The 24,888-nt window shown below is 42.3% G+C and overlaps 1 protein-coding gene across 1 annotated transcript in view; it reads left to right on the top strand.

Annotated features, from left to right (window-relative positions):
* Positions 1-24,888, top strand: part of CAPN6 (calpain 6) — a 55,919-nt gene that overhangs the window by 17,946 nt on the left and 13,085 nt on the right. The window contains exons 4-9 of the mRNA XM_032196270.1: positions 17,063-17,194; positions 17,678-17,886; positions 18,259-18,451; positions 21,430-21,623; positions 23,375-23,452; positions 24,679-24,871. Coding sequence (XP_032052161.1) covers positions 17,063-17,194; positions 17,678-17,886; positions 18,259-18,451; positions 21,430-21,623; positions 23,375-23,452; positions 24,679-24,871 — 999 coding nt within the window. The remainder of the gene's footprint in view (positions 1-17,062; positions 17,195-17,677; positions 17,887-18,258; positions 18,452-21,429; positions 21,624-23,374; positions 23,453-24,678; positions 24,872-24,888) is intronic.

The following is a 24,888-nucleotide window of genomic DNA, read 5'->3' as shown; positions in this document are numbered from 1 at the left end:
CTCTTCCCATCTCATTCTGCCAGTAAATTTATGAAGAATTCACACGTGGAGTTGTGACAAGATATTTACAAACCCAGCGGATAAACTTTCACTTTTAGGAGGCATATCACACATAAGCCATGTAAACCGTGGCTGACAGCCCACAGCATCTGAAAGCATCCTGGGGAAAGGGGACGCTCCAAAGGAACCACTGAAGAGCCTACAATTTAGGCTTGTAATAATGTTTAAAGTTAATATTATCAATAGTCTGTTCTTGTTAGCTAATCTCTCAGGGAGTCAACCATGCTAGAGACACCAGCCCAGTTCCTCATACAGATGTCAAGCATTTCATGGGTGCCAGAGTCACCAGGTTTTGTGTCTGGTCCAAATAACTTAACAACTGCTAGTGCTTTGTGCTCTGAGGTCCCCACTCCGAGCAGGCAGACGCGGGTGTACGAGGATGGATATTTGACAGGGACTTGGGAAGCCAAATGGTGCTACAGGAGGATGAGTTGCATTACCACACCATGGCAAAGCTGTGGCATTTCGAAGGCAGACAGAGACCCAGAATCTGTGCTGTAGATATTGACAGATGTTAGCTAGCTTTCTCAGGGGGATTTAAAAATAGATGCCTTGCTGAGATGAGTCAGCATTCACATCTGCTAAGGATGGTGGGGAAAATAGTTGTATTCCTGATGGACGGTATAGCCATCTGCTTTTCTAGATGATGTGTCCAAAAAGCACAGAAAGCTATTGGACATAGCAGTGCTCAAATGCAAAGGGCTGCTGCAGATGTGTTGTTAAACGCTTTCTTTCACAACTGTTTTGTTCCTGTAGCAAGGAAGGGAGCAGAGCTGTGTGTGGTGCCCTGAGGACTCCTCTCACATAACCAAACAAACAAGTAGGGATCTCTTAACTCCCTTAATCCATTCTGGCAGTTATTGCTAGCAGTGGCCAGGGTTCAAGTCTTGGAGGGGCACGTATGGCTGTGTGACCCTTGTCTGAGTCCAGTTTTCCTAGAACAGGGTCTGATGTTCAAGTCAAGGCTGAAATTCGTCCCGCAAGTTGCCACGAGGGGAGGTGAACCGGAAAGTTCAGTGCGTTGTGGCTCAGCCGTGCTCTGAATAAGAAACCTTGAAAATTTCATGGTATTTCATCCAGCTGGGATCCATTTCTGTGTTTGGGAAAGTTCATCAGAAACAGGAATGGGAGCTCTGCTCCATCCTAGGCTCTCACGCTTCTCTTAGCCATTCTGCACCGGAGTGGTGCTGCCTGACACTGGCAGCATGCTGAGCCCTAAAGAGGCCTCAGTAGAGTTCCCGGGAACACTAACGTGAAAACTCTCTGTGTAGGAGAGCCTGGTTCTCCAGAGCTGGGGTGGGGGAGAGGAGCTCTCCCTTTTAATTTGAGAAGCACTATAGGAACGGAAGCAGATACAATTTTATTCTCCTGAAGATGCTATTTCAGAAAACATCCTTTTCCAAAGAACAGGAATTTAGGAACTTGGTTTGATTGACTGTCATTCCCATCAGTGATACAAGGTGGTGCAGCAGAACAAGGTACAGCTTGCCAAGCGTGTTTCTGGGGGTGAAGCCGTGTCTCCCTTCAAAGCCTTTTTTTTTTTTGCTGTGGACAAGGCTGTCTTCCTGCCTGTCCCCCGGTGGGCTGAGTGTGAGAGGCATTGTGAAAAAGTTGTCTGGCATGGTTCCATCTTGTTTTCTGACTGGATAAACCATTCCTCACATCATATTTTGTCCGTACTATTTTCTTCTGGGGAAGTGGTGACATGTCTTTTTGGGAATTGCTGAAGTGTTCCCAGAATGGAGCTGTTGCTCAGCCTTATTTCATTATTTCTGTAATTTTATTTTTATTTTCCCTGGAACATCTTGTTAAGCCAGAGCGTACCCAGAAGAAGAGATGAACAAGGAATTATAAAGCCTTCAGCTGTTAGCAAATACCCCACATCTGACCTCTGATGACTGAGTGCACCCTGCGTGACGTGAACGTGGTGGCTCAATCCTGTGTCACTGCAGAAGATTGTGTGTTCCTCATTGTGCCCTTCTGTGCTGGTGATGTCTGACAAGAAGCACAAAACACAGTGGCACCTGGCCAGCATTCCTGCCCTTGCTGTGTAGCTCTGTGTTCGGTGGATGTCCTAATACACAGCTCCATCCTTCTTCCCTCTTGTCTTGCAGGTACTGGGCCAGTGTGAGGCACGAGTTTCCTTTTTTTTGTGGCAGTATCTTTAGATATATTCACCCTTCAATGAGTGTTGCATTTATTTACATATGATGGAGAGGCACTGTTCTGGAAGTGGCATCTTTCTCAACAGTATTATTCACCCAAGTCTTCCAGGGATATAATTATGAGCAAACATTTGTAAATGACATGCATGCCTGCCAAGCAGACGGCTCTCCAGATGCCAGTGTTTTGTTATCTTCTCTCCTGGCAGTTTTTCCAGTTTATACTCCCCTCCTTCAGACTATATGGAGGCTTTCTTACGTTGTTGCTGTTTTTTCCTCTAAAGAAAAAATGCTGAATGACCTCAATGTCACCTCTACAACATAAACACTACGATTCTGAGGTTCAGAACGTTTCTTTAAAGTTTAAAGTGTCAAGTTTTGCTTAGTTGATTCAATTGTCATAAAATGAAAAGTGGCCTCTCAGAAAGCCAGCCTCTATTTGTCCCGAGGCAAAGTGATGACGGAAAGAATGACATGGTAAAATTTATTTTAAGCCTGTAAAACAAAAAGCCTGAGGGTCAAATCCTCGGATGGTGCAAGTCTTCTTACAGTAATTGTTAGTTCATTGATTTAGGCTTTCTAATGAATTAAATGTCTGGCTTCTCTGAAGGAAAAATTATAGCCCAACCATGCCAGTTGCAAAGGAAATGAAGGTACTGTTCTGTCAACACTTCTCTTCATGAGTGGAAAGTATTCACCTCTGAGGCAGAGCATCTTTAAGAATCAATTTGAAAGAATGCATTGTATCAGGAGTTTTATGCTTTTCTCATTTCATTTCCAAATATACCAGGGTTTTTGGATGAGTAAGGTCTTGGAATCTGAGGGTTTTTTAAACCAATTATATTTTAGATTTGCAAAATCAGTTCAAATTTTATGCTCTTACCCTGTGATTTAAATGTATGTTTCCTTCGGGATTAATTCTGTTTAAAAACTAAATAAAGCTATGTAGTTTTCTGTCTAAAAGGAAGCTTTGAAAAATCCTTCACAGCTGAAAGAACTGCCTATGTATACATAATGCATGTACATACATACATATATACATGTCCTTTGAGATGGGAAGGCAGACCCTACTGCTTATTTTCACTCCTCAAATGCAGAATACCTTCAGCCTCCTCAGAGGCTGACAAAATCCTCAAAGACTCACTCCCAAACTTCTGTGTCGATCTTTTCATCAAAGATAACGAAGCATACAGCCTTAAGCAGCTGCTTTTTTAGTTGGCTGCAATTTTTTGGGTGGAAAACTGGCCCTGGAAAAGAACAGAGCTGGCCTAAAGAACTGAACGACTGGGGATGTCTAATAGACTATCTAAAGCACACTAAGGTCTTCTCATTGCCTGGAGCCAGCATCTTCTAGCCTGATACAATGAGTAAATAATTAAGATTTTGTTTGCTTTTTATTTATTTTTTTCTCCCTTGTAACTGCCAAGCCTTTAGTCTTGTGATGGTAAGCAAAAAATTTGATCTCATTTAGCAATGATCCGGCTATGGGCTGACCTTTGGTCTTTCAGTTTAGACTTATTGTTGTTTCAGCTTTACTACAGGTACAAGCATTCGTGGGGCTGATGAAGAACCTGAATGCAGGTTTGCTCTCCCTTTAGCTCTGTAGATAATTGAGTCTTCCGCAGAGAATTTGTGCAGAGCTGATCTTGATGTAGTTTTTTGTATGATCGCTGTTGTCACTTTTCTTCTTCCTTTAGATAAAGGTCATTTAAGACATGTAATTTTCCTCCCGAACTGGAGCTGTGAATCCAGTAACTCTTCCTCTGGCCTCTCCTTTCTCGTTCCCTGACTCTGCTCTCCCCAAAGGAAAGTTAGCAGAAGTGATAATTGAGTCACATTCAGACACATGATCTAACAAGTAAACCAACCAATATCTGAACTGTAAGAAGAATATTTCAAATTTAATCCAAACATATCAAATGTAATCCAGCCATGGCATTTCTCATACTTGTTTTTAAGGGTCTTTCTCTGTTCTTAGAGGCATTGTGAATCCCTCATGAACAAAAACGAAGCAGTGTATCCATTGATGGATAGAGGTGGATTGAGGGGACTTGTACCTCTGCTGGCGTAAAGCAACATCTCTCCAATTGCTTAGCTAAAGTGAGGCTGATTTACAGCTGAGAATCTGGTCTGCTTCTCTGCATCTGAACAGGGTAAAAATTATGGACCCTAAGAGGGATGCTGTGCTTGGAAGAGATAGGTAGGGGCACCGTACTAAGTTACTTCTGCAGACATTCCAAAAACTGCAAAAATTTAAAAATAAGAATCCCCTCTAGTCAACCACAAGTACACAAATTGTAAGGCAAGGAATAAAATAATATTGGCAAAATTCACCGTTATTAAAACCAGGCCTTTTTTCTTGCCTTGCCTTTTGAGAGCTGATATGTTTCTGTAGGTTTTCTACTTAGGTTACTTTGACTTTTGGACCATGATTGAATAAAATAACTGATGTGATTGATAGTGTGAGGGTAGAGTTAAAAGGTGACTCATACTTTTCTCTTGAAAGTAGTCTATGTGCTGAACACCAGCAGAGAGATTACTGGGGACACAAATGTGCCAGAATGACTTCAGTGTCCCTGATGGGGTTCAGAGTTTCAGCTGGCTGAGATGGTTTTCCTGGCACGTCATAAGGAAATTAAACCTGGCAAGAGAGGAGCAATGCTGGGATGTTCTCCAGCATTTAGAGGTGGAGCTCTGCAATCTGAAGTCTGGATGGGTTTGATGTCTAGTCTAGTTTATGTCTGAGTTATCACCACCTCTCAAACCTCTCTTCTTGGGTGACAAGCAGGCTGCTCTCACTGTGGAAGACCTGGAGAGGTTTCTGTCTTCTCAGATGACTAGAGAGGCTTGAAGTTCTAACACTTCCTAAACGTTCATGGAGAATCTCCTTTTTTAATGGAATTCTTATGGTGCCTTGAACACATTTTAATAGGAATTGGAAGTCTGGATCCCTTCTGGTTCACCCAGAATGTAACTTAAATCCATAACGAACAGCTTGTGCTGTCTGGAAAACCATTCCTGGGAGCGACCACTGTGAGTATTCCCAGGGCTAGCTGCAGTCAGCGCTTTAAGATAAGTGGGAGCTGACTTCATATTGGAATTGCCACCATTTCTCTTGTAGTGTTTTACCTAAACTGGTAAATCAGGGGGGTAATTTCTCAGTGATGGCAGACTGTCCCTGTTGGCCATCACTGTCGATTCCTGCTAACCCGCTCATTTACTAAATAGACAGTTCCACAGAGCCTGCTTTTTCTTTTCTTATTTATGTGTGTGATCCTCTCCTTGAAGATAGGAAATCCTATGCAGCCCTAAATGAACAACAATGGGTTGTGATATGCACCCTGATCTTTATACTGACTTTATTTAGACTGATGCAGGTGCAGGTCTGTTAGCAGTCAATCTTGTGACTAAAAAAATTCTAGGTCTCCTGTTTGACATCCTGGCTTTCTCTGTTTTCTGACAGTTGAATAACGTTCTTTGTATTAGTTTGGCATTAAATAGATGTAATATTAGTGTTCAGAAAGGAATTTGTCTGAAAGTAGTAAATTCAAATCAGTGTATCACATTGGGAAAACAAAAGATAAGCATGATAAATGCCGTCAAAGTGCTACATGAAGAAACAGCATGATATAAATAAGAAAGAAAAAAAAAAAAACAAAAACAAAACCACAACAAAACAGTTTCTTATTACATCTTTCCAAGCAAGAGGTCTCTGAAGCATCTAGACAATTTAAACAGAGATTAACCTGATTGCACTTCAAGCGGGATACAATCCCAACCAAGTAAGCATTCCAAAGACCCTGGCAGGCTGATTCCTCCCAGTGAGCCAGAGGCCTGCGGTGATATGTGTCAGACTGAAGCTGCTCTAGCCTTTGTTTTGTATTGAAACAGAAGGAAATCTTGGGCTGTGAAATACCTTGACAGTGATCGTGAGTTTGGAGTCACTTGCATTTGACATCAAAGTAAGTAGAGCCCTCCCAGAGCGAATGAGGAAGGAAGAAGGTGCATCTCCAGCTGTTACAGCTGGGTGGTGCATCTCCAGCTGTTACAGCTGAGCAGCCGGGTGGTTGTGGTCTTATTTAGGGGATGCTCTGCAACCTGCAAGACAGAAAAGTGTTGATGAACAGTGAGCAGTTAGCAATATTTGCCCTCAGTGTCTCTGTTCCTTTCATCTTTTTTTTTTTTTTTTCCCCCATAGAGGAAGTACAATTAGAGTCTTCTTGTCGCCAAGGGGGTATCTGTTTCCCTCTGTCACTGGCAGTGCTTTGCTACTGACCAGTTGCAACTCAGTTTGGTAAATGGGGGTACATGTCCTGGTGAACCTAACCATGCCAAGGAGCAGAATGGGGGCAGGATACCCTGGGGAAAGTCTTATCCTTTATTAGCTGTCAGAGTGCCCACAAGAGAGGAAGATACCAGAAAGCAAGCTTTATAAACAGGTCTGTGAGATATGGAAGTGGTTTTCTTGTTGAGTCCTTCTGAAACACATTGAGTTGATAACAAAAGGTAGGGAGGAAAAAGGAAATGTGAGAACAGAATGAAGGAGGCTGAATGAGAAAGGAAGGTACCTGGCTAAAGAGTGACTTTGAGTGAATTCATGGACATAAGGGCAATACAAGCCAGTGTTTGGCAGCATCAGCTGCGGAAGTGGCAAATCAGTCTCACACTTACGCTGAAGAGGTTTACCCGTTAGCACTGAATATCATTCTTCAAATTTCCAAAACATTCTGAAGTTTTGACAGAATTAGAAAGAAAGGGACTTACCCAAAATTAATTAATTTCAGCCTTCTATCAGCAACCTATCTTAGGCAAAATAGGAGCTAACCTACAGAGAGGGAAAAGCATGTGCTCGATTGGCTGGTAGGAAAGTCACCTCTGACTTTGCTTATGTGTTCTACTCTTTTTACTTTAGAAATCACTGTTAATATGAGTTTTTTTCAGTTTCATCACTCAAGACTGAGAGACTTATGTGCTGCTGTTTATTTTCAAGATGCGTAAATAAAATCCTTTCTGGTAATTTCTGGAAACCAAGAGAGATAATATACATCATTCAGTTTGGCTGAGTCATACAAGATGGTAGTATCCAGAAGTAAAATGAATGCTGCTGTGTCATTTTTGATGCAGCATTTTTGTATCTCGGAATTTCCTCTTGCGGAAGGACTGAGACTCTTTACGATGTGAAGGTTGTACAGATTGTCAGACAAACAGGCATCGTGCATCTGGGGTTCCCTCTCTCCACTGGCCTATTCGTTTTGTTCCTTAGCAACTTTTTCTGTGTTACTCCCCTTGGCTGCAAATCAGCAGCACTGGTGACCTTTCTTACCACTCTGATGGGTGCTGGTGTTTATCCTTGCCTAGGAAAACTTTGCTGCTGTGCTATTTGCTTGCACCTGGCCAGCACCAGATGCTGGTGTCACTCTCCTGGCTGCAGCTCACACCTGGTCTGGGCAATGGATGGAAGGAGCAAGCTCTACCAGAAGGGCCAAGCAATATCCTGGTGGGAAGGCTTTTTTTCTTGTAGATGAGTGATCTGATAAAGTTCTGGTGGCCTGGCAGCACTAACAGTGGCTCTCTGCAAGGAATCAGGCATATCTCTGTATTACTAGAAGACAAGTAGTCTGTTTCACGTGATCTTAGGCTGATCTTTGCCATAAAGGATGTCCAGGCTATAATTTAAGAGCCTGATCCATGTCCTGTTAGAACTGAGAGATGCCATTGGCTCTGACTTACATAGGCCCAGAAAGTAGAGTTTTGTTTACCAGTACAAAATTGCTATTTTTTTAAACATTAATTTCAAAATCTAACATTTAATATATTAAAAATAATCTTGTATTTTATGAGGCTTTTGTCTTCTGATCAGGATTTCATATATGCAAGTTGAAAGTTCCTCTTTTTATGTCACAAAGCAAGCATAGTCCAGAATGTGTATCTAGGAGGTTACAAGGGCTAATCCATGCACTGTTATCCCAGACATTACAATTTTTTTCCTTAAAACAAAGCGTAGGAGAACACCTCAAGGTGTTGTCTGGAACAGATGAGGGGTTAGGAACATTGAGACTGGGAGAAAGGGATAAAAGATTTTTATCTTGAAGAAAGTGTCTGAGATAAATGTTGCAATTAGTAGATACTGGCATCTAGGCTGAAACCAAACCCTGCTGGAAAAAGGATGGCGAAGAAGAGGAGCTTGTTGCTAAAGAGATTTATGCTTTTTAACGTGGCTTAGGCTTAAGCTTTTTAGCCTTTAGGGCTTGTGTATTGCCATTGGATGAGGAAGAAATATCTGCCTTGAAGTAGAACAAACCACCTCCGTCTTCATCTGAATTTTCACTTCAGACAGTGTTTCTTAGAGGGTTTGACTTTGTTTTTGCTACATAATGCCTATTCACTGAATAATGACATAAAATGGGTGATTTTGCTGAACTCTACTCTTTTATCAACAGAATATTCCCTGCCTTATAAAAGGCAGTGATCAAGAGTTCAGCCTGCAGCTGTGACCAGCCCCCTGAGACACAGCGTGAGCTCAGGCCGGACAAACCCAGAGAGGTCCTGGCCACTGAGCCATAATGGTGCTTATTATCAGGCACAGAACAAAAATTGTGTACAAAATTTTCCAACCTCCTTTTCTCATTGTTTTCATTTCCCTCTTAGGAAATTAGTTCACGAACTTGATTGAAAAACATGTTTTGAGGAAGCACTAAGAACCCATAGCTAAACTGTGGGTGGCCTGTTAGTCTGCTGAACCAAGACTGAACTTATTGCCCAGGTCTGACCTCAGCCACATTACTTTTGCCTGGAAGGGATGTCGGGCAGTTATTCTAAACTGACTGTCTCCAATCTTGCCCTTCCCTCTCTCACTTGCATTTAATGCAGCGGTATTCCGTAGCTCTGGTAGGTTGCCCTTTGCAGAAATAGAGTTAGGCTGGCTTATACCACCTGATTGTCAAAACTACTGTACGTTAAGTTTTTCTTGAAAATGGCCTCTTCTGCTTTCTATTTCACTGGAAAAAAAGAAGGCAAATTGGTCTGAGATCCCTGGACTGCTGGCGGCCAATTTGGTAGCAGTTACAATGTGCTGAACAGCGCTCCCAAACAGACAGCTGACGGCACACAGGAGGCTGACTGCACGGCTAATGTGCACTGAGGCTGACCTGTCTGAGGCCCTTCCCGTATGCTGCACATCCCCGTGCTGTCATACACAGTAATCGCTGATACTGATTTGAACTCAGTTATGATCGATCTTATTAAATACAAAGGAATAGACTTGTAATGTCCTTATTTGTGCAGGTGGCCAACTCATCCTAGAAAGCTCCTTTGATGGCTGTGTTCGTAATAGGAAGTGTTGAACATCCTCCAGCCTCGAGTAATATCTACTGCCCTAAGATAACACCTCTTTTTCGTGGAGCATCACTGTCTCAAATCACAGTAGAGAAAGCATTATACAAGAAAATGTTGGCTCAGTGCCCATAAAATGGTGTTTCTGATGCAAAACAATGACATTTTCCAAGACATCAAAATATATGAAGTTTTAATCAATTAATGCGATGCTTTAATTATGTTATTTACCCCAAATTATGTCAAACTTATGTTAGCTTCAGGATGGCAGAGGCTAAAGCACCATAGAAAATGGAGCTGTGGATGAGTGAGACATGGATGAAACAAGGTATTGCAGAACAGACGGCAACATTAACCAACCAAAAATGGTCTCATACTGACGCCTGCTCAGTGTTGAATCTCCCTGCACCAACAATAACCTTTGGGAGATTTTATCTTAAGATCCACAGTTAATACTTTAAAAAATAAAAAATAAATTCAGAGAAAATAACCTACAAAATCACCATATTCTGGGTTGTGAGCTGTACTACCTGTGTTGCATTTCCTATAACCAGCTGGGCCTGCTTCTTGATGTGTATTAATTACTGTGGCTATTTGACGAGACCCTCATCAAAGACACTAAGGGCAATGTTTTCTGTAGCAAGTGTTTAAAAGGTATGGTCTGTTCTGAACTGTTTACCTTGTTTTATATGGTCAGCAGAGGGAGAAGTCTCTCTCTAGCCTTGTCACACTATGAGGGGTGGTAAGGTAAGGTCTGTAAGCTGTATTTGAAAGACCTTGTGTTTTGGTTAGAGCAGAACCTGGCCAAGAGGACGTGACTGTTTCCTGAAGTGAATCTGGTCCTAAGAATGGCAACTCTGCTGTTCGTGAGGAAAATACAGGTTGTATTGAATTTAGAGAAGGAAATAGGTTGGGAAAACAGCAAGGAAAAAGGCCATTGCCTTGTAAGTTCAGTGAGGAAAATGTGCTATCCTCAAGGCAGCCTTTCTCTAAGAGCAAAGCTTTGTGAATGCGCTGCAGCTCTGTAGCACGTTGACATCAAGCATCACAAGCGAAGGCAGAGCAGCAGGACAGACTTTAACATGCTTCCAGGAGGATGCTGGAAGACCAGACAGTCCTCAAGTTATTTCTGCAATGAGGAGCGCTCTCAGACCTTCGGTAAACACGTTGTTTGTTACTGAGGTTCAGGATAAGGTCAGCCCCACGGCAATCCGCTTGTACCCCTTCCAGCGACTGTCAGCATTCTGGATGAGAGCGGCTCCAGCGCTCCAAGGGTCAGGTGAAATCTAGTGGCAGCCAAAATACACACCGCGTTGCCCAACGTTTGAGTTGTTTTTTCTTCACGAGGATTGATTCACATCCTCCCCGAATACACGTGTCCCGTAGACAGGGCAAGGCTGAAACCCATGGCCTTTACTGAGTATTAGTCAGAACTAGCCCCAGACTGAAAATGGAAAAAAAGAATGCTATAAAAATGTTTGTAATGCATTTGGTTTTGTAACAGGATTTATTGGAGAGGGACGATTGGGAAGAAGCATTTCCCAATCCCCAAATAACTGTGTTCTCTTTTACACAAGGCTGGAGCAAACTGGTGTACTCTTGCCCTTGCCTATGTATGGGAGGGTTTCTGTTTTAAGCAGTGCTTGGCATTATCCTGTTCTTAGGGACAGATGTTGCTGGAGAGTGGTCACGAGGTTTACAGAGTAATTATGCAGCCTGGGGTCAGAGCATACAGAGAGAAACCTGAGGGCTAAATCTGCCTGTTGTAGATTGCCATGGGGTAACAGGACAGACGATATCGGCTGCCTCGTGATCTCGGTTAAGGGATGTTTCAGTCAGGGTCGTAGCTGACCCCAGCTCCCTTTTGATGGAAGTTTCTCTGAGAGCTGTCCTCTGCGAGGTTGGAGCTGTACCCCAGCTCGTGGCTGTGACTTAGGAGTTCTCCTTTTCCATTCCCAAGGCAGACTTTTCTCAGACATAATGAGGTTGCAAAAGGCTTTCTGCATACATTGAAGTATGTAGCACAGTTGGACTTGGTTATTTTTCTTTTTAGGGCTAGCTGCAATTGCCTTGGCAAGTAGCCTGATCTAGAGAGGGTTTCTATAAACATGCCAGCACAGCCGGGAGTTGTTATGGGGTAGACAATCTCTTCTACCCCTTAAGCTACACAACCTCAGAAAAAGTGAGGTCTTTGCTACCCCACTTTAGGTGGGGTTGGTTCATAGTTAGCTGTAGCTAGAGCTGAATGTTTTGCCTCCATATTCAGAAAGAATTACTGCTTGCACTGCTTTTCCCTTGCTTCCCTACACCGACTTCACTCTCTACAGGAATTGGCTCAGCATGATCTGAGGACAGGGGAAAAGAAGAAAATGGAAGGGATTCTCATCTCTGGCATAATTCAAACTGCTTTGAAAAAATGAAGGGAATGGTGTACCCAGCTCAAGTAGATCAGTCTGACAGAATCAAGGAAAGTTCCTGTCTCCATAGATCTTATGCTCTAGCAAAATTGGATTATTTTAATTTTTATTATTTTTATGATGTTAGGATTGATTTTTTTTAAAGGGCACTGAAGAAAGTAAGCTCTAAGTGCAACTGAATCCCTTGAAAATCTTAGCTGCAAACATTGCTATTACTTTCTTCTACTTTTCTTTCACCAAATGTCTGTTTTTCTATCTGAGCCAGCTGACAGACCTCAATCCACTAAAAATAATCTTTCCCTTTTCTCAGATATCAAAGATTTCTCATAATGTTTTACAGGGCAGGTTCAGTTAACATCTGTAAAAACATAGCAAATTAATTAACCCTTTGAATGTCCTTCTCCCTGTTTATAACCAATAAGGCATTTTTTTTAGCTCATGGACCTATGCTAAGGGTGACTTTTTCCTTTAGCTAAATTCCTCTAAGATTCAAAGTAGCCACAGCAAACTGAATTTAAAGCATGTAGTTAATCAGTTTTCTCCTGTACTTTCCTGCTGTGCTTCTGGTCTCAAATAAAATCCATCCCTTAATTATAATATATATATTTTTTTTCTTTTGAGGGAGTCACGACAGACAGCAACATAAGAAACATTTCCTGGCTCCAGTGAAATGATGTCTGTTGTCTCCCATGGTTGACATTGTTTTTTGAAATTTCCTAAGGAAAATCTATTGTAGGAAAAAAAAAAAAAAAAAAAAAAAAAAAAAAGAAACTTTTTCGTCTTTCATATACTACAGTCCAAACATTTTTATAGTTCATTAAAATTCCAGACCTCAATTTATCATTCCCAAGCTGATGACTAAGCCTGTAAGTCTAATGGTATACATTGTATTATTAAAGGGTTTTGTGTGAGATACACTTAATATGTACCAGCTTGATTTCCTTGTAGTGTAGGGTGGGACAGATCTTGTGGCTAAGAAAGAAGGAGCAGATCTGATGTAGTTTAACTTTTGTAGGCCTTTGGCAATCTTTCTCCAAAGTATGACAATTCAGAGTAATTCAAACTTCTGTAATGTGGTTGTACAGTTGATGAAATAAATCACATGGAGCACTCTCAAGCTGGCATTCCAGGAGTGGAGCACGACACAGATTTCACTTAGGCTGGTACTACTCACTATTTTCATTACTGTTTGGATGAGGGAGGAGAAATCCAGGTACTGGGATGCTGTAGGACACAAGCTGGGATGGGATCACAAGTCTGTCAATGGGGTTTAGAGTTCAAACATACCTGGGTGTCTTGGTAAAGCAGTGTGGAAAAAATAGGATGGAATTTCTCATCCTTTCATGAACACAAGTATAGTGCTTTGGTGGTAAACAACTTCATGGCTAAGGTAGGGAGAAAGAATTACTGGGCAGCAATAGGATCCTAGAATAGGATCAGAGGATGGATCACAGTCTGAGTAACAGGTCAAATATGTGAAACTGTGGTGAAATCGACAGGAAAATGGCACCCCATCCTCAGTAAGCAAGAGTCTCGAGCTCTGCTCAGCTCTGTGAGGCCTTGTTTGGAGGATTATTTCTGGGCTTGGCTGCCACGTTTCACCAGTGGTGCAGGCTGTGTAATGCTAGATGTCAGATATTTTGAGCCCATATGGTGCAACAAGGATTGGAAATGACACGAGTGGACTTATGGTATGCAGGTGAAAGTCTGATGTGAAAATTAGAGCATCAGGGTTTTCAGCAGGACCTCAAGCCCCTGTGGCCTCTTACCTCCCTTTTTAGCCTCTGTACCTCCTACCTGTAGTTCTCCAGACGGTGTTTATTTCAGTATGCACATGCATAAGAGGAGAGCTGGGGAGAGCTCTGTGTCTTGGATGGTGGAATGCTCCCTGTGTGCGTAAATAATGCAGCAGCTGCATCTATTAGTGTGGTTGTGTCATAAATAGCATGGCTATTAACTGTTAATAATGTACAGTAGGATCCAGTAAGCTCTTCTAAACCTCTCCTTGGAAGTGTGAAGATGTTTGTCTGTTTTACAGCACAGATAACGTGGCTGACCCTGAGTAAAGGGATTAGGGTGAAGCTGCCGTGTTTATAAGGAAAGTACTTCTGGTGCAACTCAGAACCCAAGTGCTTAGGTTGAGAGGTAGAGCAGGCAGCAGTCTCCTGAAAATGCTTGGGGCACATGGTCATCTCCTTTCTGTGTCTTTTTCTTATAACTCCTGTCCTGTAAGTTGGTTTGTTCCTCAACTATCCTAAGTTATCACCACTGGGACCATTACTGGAAAAGTGATATATTTTTTTTTTACACGCTTGGAATGAACAAAAGTGCTTAAAGATCCTCACAAGGACATCAGTATAATATATTAGCATATTTCCAACTGTGTTGGGGGAATTGTGGCTTAGATGGCTAATTACATCTCGAAAGTACTCCTCAATGTGTGATGTTGCCTTGCTGTTGTCTAGGTGGTGCAAGCATAGTGCTGACAGTGGCTGTATCCTGCACCTGGGTATTCCTGGGCATATCACCTAGGCTGCACAGTGACATTGTCACAGAAGCTGTTCTAATGTCTGTAATTAATGCCAAGAGAAACAGAAGTAAATGTCATTTCTTTCGCTGTTCATCTCAGAAGTCAGAGTCTCCCCAGCAGTTTCATAACAGTGGATTTACCCAGCAGGATCCCGAAGCATGCAGGGGCCGCGGTGGAACTGGTGAGGTGCTGTCTCTGCACTCTGCTGCTCCGTGTTTACTCTGGACCCCAATGGTCAGCAAATGCTAATCTCATCCATATGTCTGGCATTCAGCAAATGCTGCTCTCTGTTTTTAATCTGAGGATTGTGTGAGATATGAGACACACTTCAATTAAAAAAAAAAAAAAAGGTTTAATGTGGTTGGTTTTGGCAAAGACAACCAAATAAGATAAGATATTTGTAATACATGGTAGGGCTTGCTTTCTTTCAAAGCCAATGAAAGTTTTGGCTTCCTATAGTGACAGAAAAGTTTGAACAATTTTAATCCTGGAGGATCAATTTATCTCTTGTTTATTATGCAAGTAAAATAACATTTTGAAAGGAAAAACAAACTAGAAATTATTACTACCAGACATACATGGAAATGGGGTATGAAACTTGAGTTTACCAAAGCTGGGTTTGGAATTTTTGCTCCCAAGTATCCAAAATGGGATCCAAGTACAGGCTGAGTGGTACTGATCTGAACTGATACCAACCTCTGCAACAGGCAGCTGCATTGGTTTGTGTTAGCTGAAGTGCTGGTCTGAAGTTCCTGGTACTGTTCCGTGTCAGAGCACCCAGACAGGTGAATGAATCCATCTTTTCTGCAGAAGAATGTATTGTACATGGCCAGGTTTCCTCTTGCTGACCATTTTGTTACTCAAAATTTTTGTTAAGGTTAGTTAATAAGCTTTGAAATTTTCTCTAACTGAAGCCACATGTAAGAACTATGAACAGAACAATGTCATGTAATGATCAGTCATTTGTTGCCCAACAGGCATTTAAAATTCCTACCAGTTGTTATTTCATAAGAAAAGTCTCATGCCAAATGTTGTATTCTTAAAGAAAGCAGCAGCAGATCCTTGTGTTATATATGCAGACATGCATTACGTACTGACACACACTGAGCCACCCTAGGCTGCCATCTGCTAAACCAGCCCAGGAAAACAGGCTTTCAGCTCAGAACTGAGGTTCTTTTTTCCTCTGAAAATAAGTTCAGCTGGCACTGGTTTGTAACAGGACCATCAAAGGGAAGACTGAGAGGTTTTGACATGCCTGTGGTGTTTAGCCAGGCTTGGGTTGTATTTGGGGATCGTCATCTAGAATTAGCAAAGGACTGTGAGAACCCAAGAGGTGAGTAGCACAGCTCCTCATTCTGCTGCTAACAAACTGGAAAGTCTGTGGTAAATTTGGAGACTCCTGCCATGTTGACGTGAGGTGGAGCTGGTTATTCTGCATTTCCAATGCCTGGATATAAGGTCATTTCCTTCCAGCAGTGGTGAAATCTAGGGTTATTCTTATACTGTGAAACAGCAGAATTTCTTACCAATGTCTGCTCTCCCGTCCTCTTAACCAGTCAGCAAAGCAATGATTCAGATGAAGCATCATGAGCAATCCCAGTGTTGAAAGCAGTGAGCTGCACCTCAACGATGGGACTTCCAGATTGCCTCTTTGCCAAAGTATCGCTTGGCCCTCTCTGACACTGCGAGGCCACGTACATAGCAGTTCAGAAAAACCTTTCTGCCAAGGGTAATAAACACACTATTGCTGTAAAATATATCCCTGTGTGCCATGATAGCTAGAGGTGCTCCTTTTAGTGCCTTGACCTGCAGCCTGTCGTTGTACCCCTTGGGACAGACACAGCAAGGGGGCAAGCTGGGGAGGAGCAGGGAGATACCACAGCTATGCTTGGGTGAGAATCTGCCTGTACATAGGATGGAGACAGGAAAGCCATGGGAGAGGAGGAGCCAGATCAAAGAGAGGAATGAGCCCCGCAGACTGGGAGGCGTGTTTCAGACATGTGCATGTTTTCTGCCTTCTTCAGCGCTGAGTGGCAGTGGTCACTGCAGCAACTCACACTGCTTGTGGAGGAGGGTTTCCAGTCTGGCAGCCAAGGGAGTGGCAGTGACAGAAGAGCTTAGGGTTCTGGCCTCAGTAGCATCATTTCCTACTAATTTTCTACTTTTCTTGATATTTTTCCACCATCCCTGTAATGTTTCCTTCTTCTCCTTTTACTTACTTTCAGCTCCTCATCAGCTAATGTCAAATAAGTCTTCCAAATACTGAAGTCCTCAACGATCGCTTGCAGCTGAGAGCAGAACTAGGAACTCCAGCAAAAAATGGCTGAATTCTGATGATCAGAAAAGGCAACACAGTCTACATATAAGAATTTAAATACTTCTGTGTATTCTGACTTGTAATTATATTCAGTGCCAGAGCACTTTTGAATTTCCTGGTACAGAAACTCTGTGTTTTGACTGGGAGAACAGCAAATGTCAATATGATGTGGAACGCGTGAGGAGGGATAGCTGGCAGAAGCATGCTGTGATCTTTTGCAGTAACCTCGGATTTTCTTTGCTAGGATCTCTGCGAAGAACCCCACCTGTTTGTGAATGGAATCAGCTCCCATGACTTGCACCAAGGCAGCCTGGGGAACTGCTGGTTTGTGGCTGCATGCTCCTGCTTGGCTCTGAGGGAGTCCCTCTGGCAGCAGGTAGGTGATCAATGTGCTTGGTGCATGAAATAAGGCCAGTAAACCCTGGATGTTTCCCTCACTATCAGCCAGTAATTTTCCACCTAGGGATAATGCACCTCTGGCGACTGGTGAATTTTGGTGGCTTCCAATCTTCCCTTTCTTTAGAAGTTCATTTTCCCTGTTACAAGACCACAGTCACAGTTTCCCACAAGTCCCCACCACACAGTTTCATTGAGCACCAAGGAAGCGATACAGCAAAGCCAGAGGGTGCAATGGTCATTCTCTGCAGATCTATTCAACTACTACTTCCTAGGTGTCTTTGAAATGGGGCTATATTGGACTTTGTACCAAATTCACCATTTTTTTCACCGCTTCATCTGTTTAAGGTCCACTGCTTTTGAAGCTGAATAGCACACAGTGCACACTCAAGGACACTCTGCCCTCTGAATGAAACTTAACATAGTGCATTTAATGACCTTTCCCTTTTGCATATTTTCTCAGGTGATTCCAGACTTTGAAGAACAAGAATGGGACTCTAAAAAGCCAGAGAAATACGCTGGGATTTTCCGTTTCCGTTTCTGGTGCTTTGGCAAATGGACAGAGGTGGTTGTTGATGATCTGCTGCCAACAATAGACGGGAAGTTGATTTACTGCCATTCTAATGTGAAAAATGAATTCTGGAGCGCATTATTGGAGAAAGCTTATGCAAAGTATGATTTAATTTATTGCCCTTTTAGACCTCAGTGCAGTCCCTTCTATCCATCTGCTTGTTTCATCTCTCAACCCAATCATACTTTCCAAGGGTTTTGGGTTTGCTTCTAGTAGAAAAATTTAAAAAATGAAAACTCTTTTTTTTTTTTTTTTTTTTTTATCTGCATGGAGGAGTGCAACACACTGTACTTAGCAGCCCAAAGCCTTAAGGATCTTTCCACTCCTTTCCTAGCAAGTGTTTATCTGCAATCTGCAGTTTTGCTTTGTTTTGTTTTCCCTGGTGAGCCACAAATATATTACCTACATTCAAACCAAATTAGAGTACTTCTAACAGCCACTTGGTGAATAAGAATGTTCTGTGTTACCTCTAGGCTGGCTGGATCTTATGAAGCCTTGGATGGAGGCAGCGCTGCAGATGCAATTGTGGATTTCACTGGAGCAGTGGCAGAATCTATTGACTTGGTACAGGGCAAATACAGTGAGATTATTTCCGAGCAGATGAAACTGTTTGAAGACTTGCTGAAAGTGCATAAAAGAGGCGGGCTGATCAGCTGTTTCATCACGGTAAGTATGGAGAACTGGGTATTACAAGTTTATTTCAATGAACTTTCTTATCTGGAAAAAACAGTATTAGTAGCATAAGTATATTGAGTGCGCCCTTTATCTGTATGCTTTGGAAAAGCTTTGTATGGAGAAAACTAGCAAGTTGACAGTGTTCTCAGCCAAGTGCAACTCCAGAGCCACCAAATACAATCATAAAACCACAAAGCCACTTGTGCTTTTGGCCACACTACTGTGGATCTGGAATGCCGTTCTTTCTGAATGGTCACAGTTGTGTATTGACCCGAGGTTAATCCACCTAGAATGCCCTAATTTACAGGCCAGATGGCAGCATTCAGTTTCTTTATTTCCCAAGGAAATTCATTTACAGAAAACACTTCTCCTGGCACTAAGCTGCTGGGACTTGCTGACTCTGCTTGTGAGGATGCAGTCAGTGGAACACCAGAGCAGGGCTGAAAGGCTGAGCTAGCTTGGCCACTTAAGCACTCTATATCACAGATGGGGAATTTAAAGCAAAGATCTTATTGCTGTCATGCTTAACTATTTCCTACCTTGCAATCTGTAGTGTTATTGCTAAATCCATATTAAATTGATGGACCCCTGGCATTGGTTCATTCAGAAAGTCTTGTGAGTATTACATTCATTGTGCAGTTACCTACAACAACAGGAAATCAGCCGAGTTTGGAGGTGCCTGAGAACATCATCTGTCTAGCTAGGCCTGGCCATGCACTGCCTTGTGCCTGTACCATGGTACCAAAGAGGAACACCTGGTACTTTGTGGGAGATCAACTTGAAACAGAGAACTCTGCTGGGATAGAAGAGGAGTCCTGAACTGTTCCTCCCAGCAGAACAGGCAACAGCTCAGAAACAAATTCTTCTAGCTCTTTGGTGTTTGTACCTTTGTCATGAGGTCTGAATTTGTATTTTAAAATAATTCGTTCCATCTGGTTTGTTTGGACCAGGCCATACTTACTGGTGTGATGGTTATTAACAGTGTTTATGGGATGATAGGTTGCTCCCAAATGCTGAGGCAGTTCAGTTTCCTAACACAGGTCTGGTGAGGGATAGACAAAATCTAGGGAGTTGTAATTTAAAAAGCAATTAATTAGGTAGTTGTAATGCCTTCACTTCTTCCTGGCATTATATTTCTGCCTGTAAAATTAAACATAGTTACTTCTAAGCTTGATTACACAAGGGCTGTTCGTATTGGTTTGGCTTGACTCACCTGCATTTATCACTTTTTGATAGCAGCATTATACTTTCCATCTAGCAAGCTTCATTGTGTGTATTTAATACTCAAGTGGCTTCATTGTTGACTTACAAACATGTCATCATTTTCCTTGGATTGCAAAATAGCCCTGAGCTTCACCATTTGGAAATTTGAACAGACAGCGGATATTTAAATATCTCATTAAAATAAATATATAAATGGTTTCAGAATGAAGTGGGAAAGGCAACCCAGCAGTATAGGAAAAGCCTGGGGGATAATAAAGGCAGCAGGAGAGGTTACAGACTTTTGTGCTGTGAAGGACTCTTTTAGTTGTGAAAAATGTAAGCGAAAGTGTTACATTGGAGAAAGCCCAAACCCATTGGAAATGTCAGCCAGTCTTGATGTAACACATGAGCTGATTCGTTAGGAGCCGCTGTCAGTGAAAGGCAGAGAGGTCTGGGAGAGAGTCTCACACTTGCAAGGGCATGTCTTGTCTGATTTGATAGAAATTTCTCTTTTGACTTTTTTTTCTGATTTCTTATCTTTGTGGATGAAACAGTTTTGTATCAGCGCAATGCCTCCCTGAGGAGAAGGACCCTGTCTGTTTAGACCAGAGAAATTTTGAAATGGATAAAAATATTGGGGATAGTACTAGGTGCTGTTCATAATTCTAATAAGTCCTTCTCTCTGCACCAGAGCAAAGGCTTGCTTGGTCATTGGACTCTTAATTAGATTATTACAAGTTATACAAGGGGATCTGCACTGAGTCGAATCTGCTGTTCTTGCTGTCCAAGAGTTCAGTGTCTTAAGGCATGCAGGTTATGGCCCCACACAGGCGAGAGAGATTCTGCAAAGCTGCCCATGCTGGCTTCAGATAGGATGTGATGAATCCAGAGACATGCCCATTGGGATTGTTTCTGCCTCGGAAGCAGCGTTATAGCACTGGCACAGCTTTAATTTTGCCACTGTCCTGCCTGGTATGTGTTGCTCAGAAACACTGCTGCACTAGCTTTGTAAAGGGCCCATCATTCTGAGCAGCTCCAGCATCTGCGTCTGAAACTGCTTTTCTGGTTTTAGAGGTACTTGGGAATTTTATTTAACACATCCAGATGAAAATCTTCCAGGAAAGCCTGCAGATCTGCCTGTTGCTGCATGAGAGGTCTGAAAGATCAGGAGTGATGTGAAGGACACGTCTGATAAATGGCTACAAAGCTTTCTTGCTTGTGCCTCGTGTTTCTATTCTTGCAGATAGTGCAGTGACTTCCTGGGTATCAAATCCACCCCAACACAGAGATGGGCACTGGACTCACGGGTAAGTCCTTAGGCCCTACAAAGTGCCCAGGTGAGGGCACAAACAGGCAGTGCTACATCCAAACATAGCCATCGGTATCCAGAGGGCCATTCTGTGAAGATGACAACACTTTAGAAGGGCTGACAAAGCCTGTCCACCAGCCAGTCTTTAGCTCTCTGAGGCCAGGAAGAGACAATGTCCATAGCAGGCAGCGTTCTAGGCTCTGGGCTTGTCTCCTGGGACTTGCCTGGCACTACCACAGCTAGGAGAAGACTAGTGAGCTGCTAGTTTGAGCCCCAGGGCTGTTGGTTCCCTGCGTAATCAAAGCACTTGGCAAGAGAAAGCATAGTTGTGTGGAAAAAAAAAAAAGAAATCTTCCCCATCCTACCACTTGAGTGTGTAGATGGCAGATGCCCTCAATGACCTGACTTCTCTCTCTCTTTTTTTTTTTTTTTTTGATTGTAATTTTTGGTGCCGCAGGATTCCTCTGGCAGTGCCAATGAGGTGGAGACAGCGATGGGTCTCATCATCGGTCATGCCTACTCAGTGACTGCAATTCGGAAGCTGCACCTTGGAGAAAGGCTCACATTCTCTTTTAAGGCAGAGAAGCTCTTCATGATCAGGCTGAGGAATCCCTGGGGCAAGAGAGAGTGGAATGGCGCCTGGAGTGACAAGTAAGTGCTGCAAATCCAGTGTCAATGGAACAAAATTGTGGTTAGGGCCACCAGAAGTTAAATGCATGATTAAACGCTGAGACACAATGTCAGCCTGCAGTACTCAGAGATGTCTGAAATGTTTTGCTGCCTCTTCCCAAGCATAGCATTCTGTGAGCAGATGAACGCATCTGGGAGCAGCCATAGAGATTATGACTTTCTGGACCTTGGTATACATCATTCTTCTGGCCCACTGTATGATGAGTAGAAAAATAGCCTACAATTAAGGTGATGAGTCAAGAATATGAGGTTTGTTCCCAGCTTCACCACTGGGTTTGTCTGTGACTCAGTTTCTCATCTGTTTTTGGTAGCTACTGGGGAGGGTATGAGTCTTTCATTCTTAGCTAATTGAAGTGACTGGTGAAAAATGTTGTAAAATGTCATATGTAAAATGCCATAATGGCATATGGCATAATGTAAAATGCCATATTTGAAACTTCTTGAATTATCTTATGTTGAGTTTTAATGTGGGCCATGAGCTTAGCAGGCAGCCCTACAGAGTTGGAAATGATTGCTGAAGGGGTTGTTGCTGACAATTAACTCACAAAAAACCATTTAATTAGGATGTTAGAGTTCAACAGTGTGCTTACCAGCCGCTTTTAGTATTTAATAATGCAATGCTCTTAACAGCATATTATGTTCCTATCTTCCATACTTCAGCTAGCAAAAATCTATTACATTCAAAAAGGATTTTGATTCAGATGAAATACTGAGCTGACAAAATGCCAAGAAGAGTTGCTGTGTTTTGTTTAACTTAAGCTCTAGCTCTTGTCTTGCACAGCTGCCACTCATTCCAGTGGAAGCACTGAGGACTCTGATGCTGGACTATGATTTTTGGCCTAACAGAATAAAATTGAGAATTTCTAAATTGTTAAAGAAAATGTCTGTTATGGCAGGCAACCTCACTTGGCTCCTGCCAAACACCTTCACCTTTATCCTCCAAGTACTTAGAGAAAAGGAATGAGGACTTGTGGCTCCATTTTTCTTTCCTGTAACACATAAGACAAAAAGCTCATGTTGTATTCTATCACGTTGCCTGATCTAAGCGTCAGAACACCTACATTTAGGATCCTCTGCTCCCTGCAGTCTGGGGAGAGAGGCATGTCCCTTTGGGGAACAATGTAGAGCACGTGAATACATGCTAATACAGGCAACGAAGTGTCTGTGCACTGTACTGTTACTCTGGAAACTGGACACTAGGCATGTACTGCAACAATTTCTTCTCAAAGGCTCTCTGGGGAAATCTAGGAAGCCCTCATGCCTCTTTTTCTTGAAGAGATTGAAAGACAAAGATGATAATCTGGTTTAAGTGAAGCATTCAATAAGTTCCTGAGGAGGGAATCCAGGTTTCTTTTAAGGGCCTTTAGGAAATCGAGTCAATCTCATATACCTTCCAAACCTGTTGTTTAATGGTCCTAAAGGAGAGTGTGACAAAAGAAATCAATAAAGTTCTGCTCTAGTTGTGCCCATTGCCATTCACCTCCTTTTTTAAAGTAGCTTTCAAATCAATTAATGTTTTTAAACTCCTTCTGTAAGCCACACACCTTTTTTTTTTTTTTCCCTGAATATCATCTATCCTTTTAATATTCCAACATTACCTTTATAAAAAAGAGGCCATGAGAGAATTTTACTTGAGATTATTCTTTCAGATGAGAGTATTTACTTTCATTCACTACATCTTTGTTGTTGTTTGTTTTGGTTTTGCCTTCTAGCTCTGAAGAGTGGAAGAAAGTCAGCAATGCAGAACGTAAGAGCTTGGGACTCACTATTGAGAATGATGGGGAGTTCTGGTGAGTGGGAGTTATATGGAGAATTTGCAGATAATAGCTACAATGAGAAATTGTCATTACATCCATGATTTATCAGCTTCAAAAACAACTTTTCCAAATGGATAATGCATTATCCAGTCCCGGCACGAGGTCTGTTTCTTTTAAGCTCTCAAATGATGACAGAAGAACAGGAAAAAAATGGATTAAAAACCAGATGAATAAAATGAGTTGTTCTTAGTAAATGTGAGTTTCAAACACCTTCAAAATATGTTATATATATTTATGACAGTCCCTCATAATCCAAAGCAACACGTGCTGATTTACAGACAGAACGCCAAATATTATCAATTCTATTTACTGACTGCTGTGCAGGATTTCTAGGGCAACCATGACTGAGGTATCTGTGAATACAATTGCAGCAATTGGTGTTTGTCAGTGCTTTCCAGCATGTGGAAAAGGTGTGTTCATTTTTTACAGAAATTCTAGAACTCTGTTTCCACCCTGCTTGGATCCAACAAGGCATTCCAGCAACGTCTTCAGCAGACCTGCTAGTCAGGCGCAGTGTGGAAAGTCTTTAGTTTCCTTGGCTTTGTCAGAACCAGCAACCAGAAGCCACCTGTAGGGTTTAGTCCTGGGCCATTAATAAGCCAGGGAACTATAGGAGACCACAGATACCAAGCTGTTCTCTTTTACAAAGAGGGAGCAGTTTTCTTTTACTTGTAGCCTGGTCTGTTACCATGGCAGGCACAGGTTTTAGCACTGAGATGGTGCTAAATAACAACTACATTCAGAGTACTCACATTTGAGTCATGTTCAGAGACAGGTGTAACAAGAAGGACCATAATAATGTTCTTGAGGAGTGGATAGCGCTTTGGTTGCAGATGATCTCTTCTGCCATTGCAAGTTGTAAGCTATCAAATCCGGACTGCTAGATACAACCTTTCCTTTAGGCTTAGGTCCTGCAACTGAACAAATCCAGAGCTGACCAGACACCCTGAGGTGACAGTTTCGTTAATTCAGTTCTAAAGTAGTGTGATTGTGGCTTCACAAGTATTTCCACATGGAGAGGTCTCTAGTGAATCAGTTTGCCCACTGGAAAGCCGAGCAATGCCTACTTTTAAATTACCATAGGATTTCATGTGTTATTTTTGCTCTTGGGGTGAATAGTGTTGATTATTTAAAAAACAAACAAACAAACAAAACCAAACCAAAACAAAACATGATTTTCTTGGTGTCCTGTGGAATAGGATGACGTTTGAGGACTGGTGTAAGAATTTCACTGATGTGGACATCTGCCGAATTGTGAACACTTCCTACTTCAGTATCCACAAGACCTGGGAGAAGAAAATGATGCACGGGGCTTGGGCAAAGAGCTCAGAGCCCCTGCTAAATCGCTGCGGTGGATGCTTTGATAACAAGACCTTCCTTCAGAATCCCCAGGTGGGAGTCTCTTCAAT

Source organism: Aythya fuligula, chromosome 13 (assembly GCF_009819795.1).
Source record: "Aythya fuligula isolate bAytFul2 chromosome 13, bAytFul2.pri, whole genome shotgun sequence".
NCBI classification, from domain to species: domain Eukaryota; kingdom Metazoa; phylum Chordata; class Aves; order Anseriformes; family Anatidae; genus Aythya; species Aythya fuligula.
Note: the sequence above shows the minus strand (reverse complement) of the source record. Positions and strands in the feature narration are given on the sequence as shown.